The sequence below is a fragment of the Syngnathus leptorhynchus genome, chromosome 9, assembly GCF_054491065.1.
Source record: "Syngnathus leptorhynchus isolate UIUO chromosome 9, UIUO_Slep, whole genome shotgun sequence".
NCBI lineage: Eukaryota > Metazoa > Chordata > Actinopteri > Syngnathiformes > Syngnathidae > Syngnathus > Syngnathus leptorhynchus.
The window spans coordinates 6,520,408-6,532,865 of NC_141203.1; the positions used below are offsets into that span (position 1 = coordinate 6,520,408).

The window sequence follows — 12,458 nt, forward strand, 5'->3', positions numbered from 1 at the left end:
AATAATACAAGGACTTTATGACCCTGATGAGATTTCATCGACCGTTTCCTTATCTATATTTTCCGCAGCTACTTTGTGGCTGACCTCTGTCTTTGTGCAGCAGGTTTAAACAGGGTAGGGCCTGAAGATGACTTTTAGATACTGTACTTGGAAATGAAGCATAGGGGAAAGTCCCACATCAAAAATATGCATCTGTCCATCCGTCCGTCCGTCCGTCCATCCGTCCGTCCGTCCGTCCATCCATCCATCCATCCATCCATCCATCCATCCATCCATCCATCCATCTCTTGTATTTTTACACGGCCGCCTCACCCATTCACTATCCAATGTTGCTACTACCACTTAAATGCGTTCTCATTCCTTATGGAGAATGATCATACTAATAGAAAATGGGAGCCCTGTCATGGATAATGTTGACGTTCACTTGTGATGGCTCTGCTGGGAAGCTTCAACATCAAAAAAGCATTTTACATTCATATTTCTTTGGCAATGAGCTTTTTGTTTGTTGTTTGAACAAGATATTCCACAAAGTTCTGAGCGGATTAGGATGAAAGCCTGTGGCATTGAGCCAGAGAACACTTGAGGTGATTTTTTATGTTGATCCAGAAGATTTTTGTTTTTACTCCAAGATGAGAGATGGTAGGTTTAACAAAATAACGCTGTTTTTTGTCTCTTTGTTGTTTGTTTTGAAAGTCATTTATATAAATTGATAACATCCAAACTTAAAGCATGCTTAATGTACTGGTTAAGAGCGTAACTACAAAATAATAATGTTAGAGTATAACCTCATGACATATGGGATTTTTCAAATATAATTATACAGCCCCCTGCATTAATTTAGCAATATTCCTGACTAGTGTGGGAAAAGTTGTGCTTTTAGGGGTTACTTGAGTCTACCCTTCCCAAGTGAGAAGCAGATAAGAGTGGAAGTATCAAGATTTGAAAAATGTAAACTATATGTGCCTCACAGTAAGATGCTTTACTTATTCCACCCTGTCATCCACGGCGGCCGTGCTTTTAATACGTACTCATTTTTGCCTATTTTTAATTCAAGGGATGCTCCCGTCTGTCATGTTCTATCTTACACACACACACACACACACACACACACACACACACACACACACACACACACACACACACACACACACACACACACACACACACACACACACACACACACACACACACAAAAAGAGGTTTGAGTTTGCCAGCATAAAAATAAGTAAATCAGTATTCCGGAGCAAGAGATAGAGACATTTGCATGACAAATGTCAAGGTGATGATACAGGATATTAATATATAAACAATGTTAAAAAATATATAAAAAGTCTAATAACCATGCTGTTTATTGCCTGCATGATAAACCCACAAAGTGTGTTCAGTCATCTCATCAAGTACAATCAGAACTTGTATTTATATTATTTCTATTGATGTATTTATTAAGGGGAATGTAAGCCTGAGCAGACAGCTATGAAGGTGACAAAAATGAAAAGGAACTCACAATCGTGACAGGTCGCTCCCGAGTAACCTGTTCCGGAGCAGTCGCAAGAAAAGGTGCTCCACGTCTGCGAACAAAGGCCGCCATGCTCGCACTTGTTGGGGACACACCTGCCGCACAACAACATCACAGCAACACATTGGTAAATGTTGATGATGACACCCTGCTAATATGCCCCAGCCTCCAAAACAATTGGAAGTTTGAGTAGCTTTTCTGAAAAACACGCCTCATAACATACGACAATTATTAATGTAAATAAAAAAAAAAGTGCATCTGCATTATGATTTATTGCCGGGTTAGGCGCTATTTAATGTTAAGAATGAATGTGAAAGCATTTTATGATGAACAGCGGTTAACGTATTTGTACACTAACAGTTTATGCTTGCAAAGCAGAAGCTGACATAAAAAGCAGAAGGCAAGATGACATGTCTTTTTACTGTCCATGACTTAAGGGTGAGTGATTTTAGTTTTTCTTTTTAGCTACTCAAGTTAATTAAATTTAGATACATAAAACCATAAAGTATGTAACTTCATATGAATGTGATGAAAACATTGCATGTATAGTTATCACATAATGTGAAAGCAACACATTATTGCCATCATATCCTAAATGTAGTAAACAGAAATACCAAAACAGATCATCGCTATTATTATGCGGCTCATGTTTAATCCTTTATGAATAATTCTTGCTTCATTATTAAACGGAATAAAATGTCATACTCAGATTAAACAGTTGCTCAAGTACTTTACAGTTTGGATTAAAGTTTGCACTTGACATTAAGGTAGAACGTGAAGTTCATAACACATCTCCTCATCCAAAGTACATATGGTTTCGATTCATATGGAGCACAATCGGAATGGCTTTTAAAATGTCATCAATTCTCAAGTCTACATTTTTTTGCATTAGCTACTGCAGTATGTTTCTTTGACAATATTTCGACCTACACACACACGACAATTCAAAAGTTTGGGGTCACCCAGATATTCATTTTGACAGTTCTACTAACATTAGACATTCTGGTGTACAAAAAACTAAGTTTGCCTTGACGTAATCCCATATGTTATGGGGGCGTAGTCACATGGGGCACAGCGCAAGTCCAAGGCAAGCCACGGTCTAGCTATGCACATGGGAGAGTTTTCTTTCATTTTCTATTTTCGCAGACACACAAAGTTAGAATCGGGCTTTGGCACCGTTGTGGGCAAAAACGCAGCCAACTTGTTTGGAGGCGGCTCCTTTCATTCCGTTTACATTTAGCACATGAGAGGCGCATAGTTTAGCTGAGTGAAGTTCTTGCAGGAGATCGACGAGCAAAAATTACGTTTGTAAGGAACTACATGGAGATGTCCACTTATGGATGATGTAAAATTGCTCAGGGTAATCACAGATCGCATAAGATGTATTATTCATTCTCAGACAATCCAGAACACGTCTTTCAGCCACATTGTTTTATAATAATCAACTTTTGACTCACATAACATTAAAAACTAGTACAAATAAAAATAACAGTGAATAACCTTCATTTGCAGGATGCTAGTTGTTACTTACTGCTTCCATCATAATCATTTGATTATTTTGAATTGGGCCAACACCTTTTGTCTCAATGATACAGTCCACAAAAACTAAATTATAACGACTGGAAATACAAATTGGCCCTGGAACCAAATCCACTGGATCACTCTTGACTATCATTCATTATTCTCTCCTTCTGAAAAAGCCCAATAATTCAGTGTCCTTGTCCAGTTCTGGTAAAAGGTTGAGGCTTGTTAAAGGAATTCCTTTCGCTTTGACACCACGACAGTCGCTTATTGGATTTCAGCACAAAGAAGTCACATATCATCTTGATTGACACCATCTTTGATTTTAAATCCCACATCTGTAATTTCAAACACTTTTCAGCCACTTTCCATTGAGTGAGGCGTCAGAAACGACGTGGCTATCCGATTGCGGCTTAATCACTGGCTATTCTTGTCCTTTTCTCAGGAGACGCAGATGGATTGAGTGTGCTGTTCTCTGCAAAACCCAACATGCATTGTGGATGACAATGTTTTGTGAACATACCCGATTAATAACATAACTTCCTCTGACCGCCGGACTGTTTTAAAGATATAAAAATGATGACATATCTTACACGCTACATAAATGATCCATTCCGCAGCTGAATTGGGAAATCAACATAATTACTTTGAATTGTTTTTCGGGTCCTGTCACGTTGGACAAACTCCTTCTTCACATCAACACATCAACAGAGACTTTACTTCAGTGCAGATGCTGCACCACTCAGCTCGCTGATCTGCCACTCCAGAGGAACTGACCCAGATGTTGAAGAGGCATATCAACCAAGACAGGCTCACAACATTCAGAACTTTAAGAACCATAGACTGATCTTATCCACCCTCGGGGATGTGTCACAGAGGAGCTTTCTGACCACCACAGCAACCTCAACCCAAGAGATAGAAGAGCCTATCTTAGAGGCCCCAGACTGTGAGTCCTCATGGTGTGTTAGTGGGATTAAGTAGGTATTCAAAGATTTCTTGTGACCAACTCACAACATACCGAGTCGAGGTCAACAGAGTCCCCAACTCGAGTATACAGTGTTGAAGTTGAGGCACTGCTTTCCCCTCTTGAGACACCCGGTGGTGGACCAACATTTCTTCAAAGGGTCACATCTGTTCCTTAATGGTTTTTCAAGTCTCTGGGTCATGAAATGACTATAAGACTAAAAAACTGGAGAGTCTATTTTTTTTCCATCGAAATGCTCAAAGTGACAATAGCTTTGTTTGGAATTTACCAAAGACACGACTCTTTGGTAGCCTATAGAATAATACATTTCTTTTTTTTCCCCAAACATTTAACAAGTTCAGATAAATGCTTTTTTAAGTAGTCCACTCAACATTTCCATATATCCGCCCGCCCTTCCATCCATCCACACACGGCACATATATAGACATCAACAATTCAGTCACGTTAAGAACAATTTGGAGCCCTCATGATTCAAGCATGGGGAGAATATGCAAAACCCACACAGGAAGGCGGGTACAAACCAATGACCTCTGAACTCCAAGGCTGCTGTGCTAACCAGTCGCCGCCCATAATCTTTTCCCCAAGTTACACATTCACACAGTATGTGTGCAAGTGTACTACGCACACACACAAGGTACTGGGTTCAATCCCCAGAGGAACCAAATCGTTTTTCATTAAATTCCCATACATGATTAACAAAGGATATCTTATCCACAGCGGAAATATTAGCATTACATTAGCAGCCAGGCTTGATTAATGCTACGTGTTTTATCTTCTGCAAGACACATTGCCTCCATTATTGCTGGATAGAACTGCACTGCATCCTGCTGACAGTTGTTTCTATTGTTTTATGCAGCGCAATAAGTTCACCAAAATATAAGGAACACCTGCAGTGCGGTCCGACCCCACAGGTAGCCTCAGCTGAAGCTAAAAATAAGCCTTAATGGAAGACGACATGATAGTTATTAATGTTAAGTGCTGCTTTTGGCCCTCGGTTTCTTGCTGCATAATGGGCCATAAACGTTGCAATAGCCTTAAAAGCTGTAAAACGCGCGCTTGCTGTTATTAAATTTGATTATTTCTCCACTTTTCAATCGTTAAAAGGTACGCGTTCATTGTTGTGAAGGATGGCACTTGTCCTGCCTGGTCAGCTAAAATATATTGTGCAACTCCCACCGATGGTTCAGAATCATAGCAGATAGTATTTCCATACATGAACTGGAAACACTGCACATCTCGTCCAAATGAAGAAAAAAAAAATGAAAATGTATGAGTTCTCGATTTGGATTATTTTAACTGTAGTAGGCCAAAGTAAAAGTATCGGCGATAACAATACTTTTTAATAATGAGGCTGGATGCATTATGAAATGGTGAATCTGTGTCACTGTCTTGTTGAAAAGCCCATTTCAGAGGCAATTTTCTCTTCAGCATAAGGCAACATGACCTTGTCAAGTAGTCCCATGTAATCAAACTGAAATTGTCTGACATGAATAGGCTTAGTACCATCGAATAAGAAATATTTTAATATCATAATAACTTTTTGGTTTGGAATAGCATGCGCAGTATCCATAATGCATTTGCATGGATGGAAATAAAAACTTCTCGTCAATTTAATTCAATTCTATTGTTCATTTCAAATTCTAGGTTAATAAAAGATGCACAGTTTAAAAAAAAACACATTCATCTACTCAACTCTTCCAAGTGAATTCCAGGTGGCCTTTAAAAGCATAAATGCTTTCGACAAAAATTGAAAGAATGAATGCAACATCATAAAATGAAAAGATTGCATTGTTGAAGCTAATAATAGCGCAGCTACTGAAAAGGTTATCTAAACCCCCCCCCCCCCCCCCCCACACACACACACACACACACACTATAGGCACCTTTAAAGTGCACTTAAATTATCCTGAACCCAACTGTGTATATATCATTATAATCTTCAATTTTAATGGGGTCGATATTTTGAAACCGTGTATTCAAATTTCTCAGTAAATCAAAGGTATGGCTGAGGAAACAAAGAGATTTTGAAATAAGTATGCGTGCATTTCTATCTGTTGGTAGTCACTATATCCAAAGGGACAAAAGCTGGAAAGGAACAACATTCCCCAGAGAATTAATGAGGAGGAAAAACAGCAGCTTTACGAATATTCCCAGCCATATCCGGACCTCCACGAAAGGTGGTCGGCCCGTCGCACCTGTTTCAGCAGCCCTGCAGCTGAGCGAGCTAATGAGCGATGACGCAGCACACGCCGGGCGGTGAGTAGCAAGCTCGTTAGCATAGACCTCTGCCAGGGAAGACTGCCGCCCGCTTTTTGTTGCTGCTTAATTGGATGTTCCTGTCACTGCGCTTGCCGCCGCCATCGGGCAGTGGTTCGCTAGTCGACTTCCACACTGCACTTGGCATACATTTGCTGCCATATTGCATTGTGCCATTTGTTTAAATCCACAGTTATTTGAACACTTTGAGCATTTGTCTTGAAATGAACCATCTATTCTTGCACATTGTTGTGGAAACGGTGAGTAGTAGGCCGTTCAAAAGTCAGTGCACTTGACATAGCCAACAGGAGCATGTTACTTAAACAACAAAGGATGTGACACTATGTATTTTCCAACTTTTAGCACACTGTGAGTGTCTTTACGCCTAGATCTAAAAGAAAATAATGACGTTTGGCACGGAAATGCTCCCCTGCAGAGATCAGGGACAGTTAGGGTGGCTGCAGTAACTCATTTAGGGGGTAGCAGTGTCTACGAACTCCCCCATGATGCCAATACTGCTCGGCGTCATACGGTTTGATGGGCAGTGGCGACGTTTATGTCTGTACCATCTAATGAATGACAGCAAAATTAAATTTGAAAGTTTTCAGTGTATTGAATTAGCCAAGATTTATTTGATTTTGGGGAGGTGCTACACTATTTGTATATGTACTTTATTTATTTATTTATTTATTTATTTATTTCTGTATGTGCTGCCCTGTCAGTCTCATTTGCCCTTCAGAACCTGTAGTGCTGACCAATGTAATTTAAGCTCTATTGGCCATGGGACGTTTTCTTTGACCAATCCGATGACAAATTAACCCCTACAGTGCCAACCAGGGCCATTTTTCTATCCTGTGTTTGGTTAGTCAGAAAGCTTAGAGCCAACTTTGACTCGCAAAACACGTCTGTAGCGATCTTGTACACATCAATCAATATTTCTGTTGACTATGAAGAATTTATATTTCTTGTATTCATCTCATGTTAGAAAATTATTGATTTTGAACTGCTCCCGATGATGTACCGGACATGGTTGCTTGTGGTTATATGATGTATTTCATAATTGCAACATGTTAGCGGTGGTCTGAGGTGGATTCAATCAGGAAAATCCCCACTGAAGGATCAGGTACCAAATCCACACGCCGCCACTGGTACAGGCTGTCATCCTATTTATTACATAAGACCAAAGTTAAAAAAAATAATTGTAAAAAATGTATGGAAACAGCAAGAACCTGCACTGGCCAGAGGCAGATTCCCCAGGACATACACACGGACACACACAACATGACTGCACAACCACACATCAGAGTCTAATGGAATGCTGATTCTCGTTTAAGAAGCTCTATCGACATGAAGGTAGATCCTAAGTAATAATAGTGTACATTTAACTCAATCCGCAACATGTGGCAAGATAATGCTCATCTGAAGGTCTGTCTAGGTTCCTCAGTAGGTGCGGCTGTTTTGATTGGAGTGGAAATGGGCTTAGTTAACGGTGTGTGAAAAATCAGTAATTAGAGTAAAGACTTGTTTTTATGTTCCTGTGGGAAAAAGGAGGAGGTGTCTATTCGGTATGTTGTGTTTATTTGTTCCAAGTGGATGGCGAGTGGAGGTCATTTTTTGAGGAATCAAAACGAGTCCCCTACCTGTCTGTGATGGCACAGGTGTCAAAGTGAAGGTGTTTGAAGTTTCCCAGCATGCCTTGCTGCACATGGCTGAGGTTCACTGGCTGGCCGTTGATGAAGATGAGCTGCATGCAGCCCTGGAAGTTTGGTGACCGACAGTCGGCAGTGGGACAGCCTGGAAGGAAAAGACACTGTGTTTTATTTGCGTTGAAGACATTTTTACCATAATATCACATGGAGGCCTACTTCCGGGTGGCAGAAGATGGAGCCTTGAATGATTTTAACTTTCTTCTCTCTCATGTTACTTTGAATGTGACATGTCAGATGAGATGTGATACATCTTTCTTGGAATGGAAGCTTTAATTTACATTTCAGCAGGTAAGTTGATTTTTTAGCTGGGATTAATGGCACAGTTATCTTTCATTATGATAAACGTAAACCGCTAACCATTGGCAAACCTCCAAGTCAACTCCTCTGGAAAACCCTGGCTTAGACTCACCACTGTCTCCAATTTTTTGTCAGTTTTTGTAGTGCTGCATCTGCTCCATACTAGTTTGCCTCCAATGATCTTTTGTTGTGTTTGTCTTACTCTTATTTTGCTCTAAGAGCCCCAAGGTCAGTGGCAGTCACTCACACATCCTGCAAAGGTACCTTGGAGCTTTTTGTTGACTAATGTTTTGAAAAGGTCTATGCAGAAGGGGGAAAAAAAAGCCTTATGCACACCAACCTCCAAAGTAAAAGTTGCCTCTGGATTCATGCGCGGCCAACAGTTCGATCTCAGACGGCGGCTCGCTGTCCACCGTCAGACGAATGAGGAAATTGCTCGTCTCCAGACTCACGGAATGCCACAATCCATCATTGACTGTGTAATCTGCAAGGGAACCAATGAGATGGCAGCCAAAGAGTTATTTGTTCTGTCTTTCCACTCCTCAAGGCGGCAACGGGCGTACGGCAATTGATGTTATTTCCAGGGCACTCTTTTACAAGCTGATTAAATTCTGTTTGCGTGTCACCTTTCCGCTCACCTGGCGAGACCTCCTCTGACTCGCGCCCGGAGTCGTGCAGGGTCAGCTGCAGCCGGCCATCGTGGATCCGCAACTCTGATCTGCGGGGCCTCGAGCCGAGCGGCGCCGACAGCAGCAGCCCCTCGGTATTCCACGTGCGGAAGTGGAAGCGGGCAGAGAAGCCCCCGGTGGCAGACGCCCCCGTTGCCACTGACGGAAGTGTCAGGAAGCTGCTGTTGGCACTCAGGAAGGTACAAGCCGCCAGCTGGGGCTGCGAGCACGAGAAGGTCACGTTGCCCTGGAGTGTGACACAGGCACCAATTTACGCCTCTTTTTAGGACTGCGTGTCTCATGTGAGACTGAATTCTATTTGTATGGAAATCAAGTTGACATGCTCGGGCACGGAACATATGGCTAAAGAACCGCCTGTGGAACCTTTCTCTCACCCGGACCAAAATAATTAAACTCCAACCGTTTCAGAGAATCAGCTTTGAGACAAGGTCTGACACATTTGAAACATCATAAATCCGAGACTTTTGCCGGGCTAGTCTTATTCCCATTTGGGAAGTCAGTTGGATTTCTCTCACTCACCATATAATTAAGATCCAACTGTTGCGGTACATCAGCAGACTGTAGAGTTGTACGCCTTTGATGCAAAATCGTGACACTTTTATGTCATCATAAATCTAAGACTTATTGTAGAATATTATTATTCCCTTTTGTGAAGTCTGGTGGATACGCAGCTTACTCAGTGCGCTGCATGGACAATAGACTATTCACTGCATGCGAGTGCTACAGAAGGGTTGAAACAGCAGCCAGGTAGGCATTTCATCTCCAGATAACACAAAATTTGATTGAACACATTTTTTTCAACTGTTATTCTTAACATTTGTTCACGTCCCAATGTGATGTTTTTCCCCCCATCCAATGAACAGGTAAATTTTTTTTTTTTAATAGCTACCAAAAATAGATAAAAGGCTCTGATGATACTAACTCATTTCCCAAGGTTTTGATGTGATGGATAAAACAGTCAAATGAAATTAAAGAACTTTAAAAATAATTTGTTTTAATTGTCCATTATTATCTTTGTAAAAGCAGACATTTTGACACATCTCTTGCTCCCTGATGTATTTGAGTTAATTGGTTTTACTAATTCAACTCTGTTTTTTTCTGGTAACACCATCTCTTAAAAACTTGTCACATCTCCCGCTAATTTGCCAAGATGGTTTGTCCAGGCGTAACCCTCACAACCGCAACACCTTTGTCATTTTCAGGATGTGCTAATTGGAGCCAATATTATCCTCCAAGGTGGGGTGAAAAATATGGAGCAAATAATTTCAGGGTAAGCAGAGGCCTCTATACATTTGCTGCTAAGAGAGCAGAACACAAACAAAATAACCTCGTATTGAAATCATAAGAGTGCTCACTGTTGATGAACCAGGAAGTTGTCTACTAGATAGATAGACAAATACGCCGAGACATGATATTTCTGTTTTGGGTGACATTCTAGCTATCATTACATTGTGGCCCGGGAATTTCCTTTACTCAACTGAATATTGGGTGTTGGGAAGAAGCCTTTAATTGTAAAATAAAATATTTGCCATACAGCGAAACAAGTCAACTGGGAGAGACATAAAAGTCACATCGTTCCCCGGAGCATACACATGGACACACATAACACCGCAACGTCAGTCTACTGAAACGGTAATCATCATCAAAGAAGCCATCTTCACATAACGTAAGATCATCTGTAATACTGTGCAGGCAAGTCGTTTACAGCACCAAGTGAGTCTCCACACTTTGATTCATCTGAGAGATTTTTTCCCTTGCCTGCTGCTGTTGTGCTTAATGGACTCATCAGAACACTCTCTAATGACCAAGTATTAACAATAGCATCTATAAAAGTGAGAAAATGATATTCATCTGTTTTGTTTTGTTTTTTCTCCAAGAGAAAATAAGAATGTGGAGAGGGGCAGTTGTATGCACGAATACATACAATTTTTGAATAATAATAAAACCCACCCTGAAAGACTGTAGGTGCTGCTGTTTTGGCTAGCAAGAATTGAAATAATCCTCAGCAGGTAACGTCTAAAGAGACTTGTTTTTGTAATTCCAATTATATACAGTTCCCACATATCTTTATCAAACATTTTGGTCAAAACATCCCAAGGATCTATAGCATGTCAAATTCCCGGTCCACAGGCCTCGACACAATTTTCACGCCTCTACGTAAAAAAACGTGATAAATAGCATGAAATCACCCCACTAAACATGTTTGAACGGATCAAGCCAAGCTCTGCAATTAGCAGTTTTCAATGAGACATTTTAATTGTCATGAGACATTGATAGCAAAAAGCGAAAAGTGATAATTGCTACGACAGCAATGCATTTTGAGTATTAATTACTAACACACCTAAATATGTTTTTTTTAAACGGTGTGATGTGAAGCCAATAACACATAAGTACAAATTCTACAATGCATCCTTTAAGCGTTTGGGTTAGGTTGACTGGGTGACCGAGCCACCATATCCAGCTCACTTTGATATGGAAGAGCAGCGGTACTACTCCGAGCCCCGCCCACGTGATCAAACGTCTCAGCCTATCCCTAAGGGAGAGCCCGGTAACCCCGTGGAGGAAACTCATTTCGGCTGCTTGTATCTGTGATCTTGTTCTTTCGGCCATGGCCAACAGCTCGTAAAGACAGGTGACGGTAGGAACAAAGATCAACGGGTAAATGCAGAAACTCGCCTTTCGAGTCAGCTCCTTTTTCATCATGGCAGCGTGATACAGAATCCACATCACTGCAGATGCTGCACCAACCTGCCTGTCAATCGCCAGCTCTATTCATCCATCACTTGTGATAAAAATCCCAGGATACTCAAATTCTTCCAATCATTATTATTTTCTTTACATTTTTGGGGGTGTGGGTGGAGTTAAACCAGGAAAACGATTGTTGGCGGTTTATCCTTGAATTATTGTAGTAAAAAAAAAAAAAGTGATATAAATGCACGCTCACATGTCAAGTGGCGGCAAGGTTGTATTCTGAACAGCACTTCCTAGAAAGTCACCTGAATGATATCAGTAAAACTCTAGACAATTCCATGAAAAACCTCTCAGAAGTGACTCTAAAATCCCTCCAGATGGGCCAAAAATGACTTCGTTTATTGCCCATGGAGTCAAATGAGTTAAATTTAAACTGGGGTTCAACCTGCACAGTGCAGGCAGGCATCATGTTCGGGACAGGGCGCGTGGCGGCCGTGGAGTGGGCCGAGGCCTTATCGGCGCCCGCAGGGCAGTGCAGAGCAATCACAGCTCCTTGACTCGCAATGAGATTCCCCTCCATCAACTTCAGGGAGATTGTCCCATTGAAATTCCATTACAGCTCCCATCATGGCAGCTGCTCTCTCTCTCTCTCTCTCTCTCTCTCTCTCTCTCCGCCTCCCTGCTTTTGTTGTCAGTAAAGGACTTTTAATGCCCCAATCACACTTTAAAGGGCGAGGGCTGGCGAGGGCGAGATGCTGTGCGAAGGTTTGCAGGGGTTACTGTCTGATTATCGG

The 12,458-nt window shown here is 41.3% G+C and overlaps 1 protein-coding gene across 1 annotated transcript in view; it reads right to left on the reverse strand.

Moving 5' to 3' along the window:
* Positions 1-12,458, reverse strand: part of LOC147050865 (contactin-associated protein-like 5) — a 64,049-nt gene that overhangs the window by 19,135 nt on the left and 32,456 nt on the right. Inside the window, exons 8-11 of the mRNA XM_085920167.1 lie at positions 8,923-9,199; positions 8,625-8,768; positions 7,919-8,072; positions 1,505-1,611 (exon numbers count right to left, since the gene is read on the reverse strand). Coding sequence (XP_085776293.1) covers positions 1,505-1,611; positions 7,919-8,072; positions 8,625-8,768; positions 8,923-9,199 — 682 coding nt within the window. The remainder of the gene's footprint in view (positions 1-1,504; positions 1,612-7,918; positions 8,073-8,624; positions 8,769-8,922; positions 9,200-12,458) is intronic.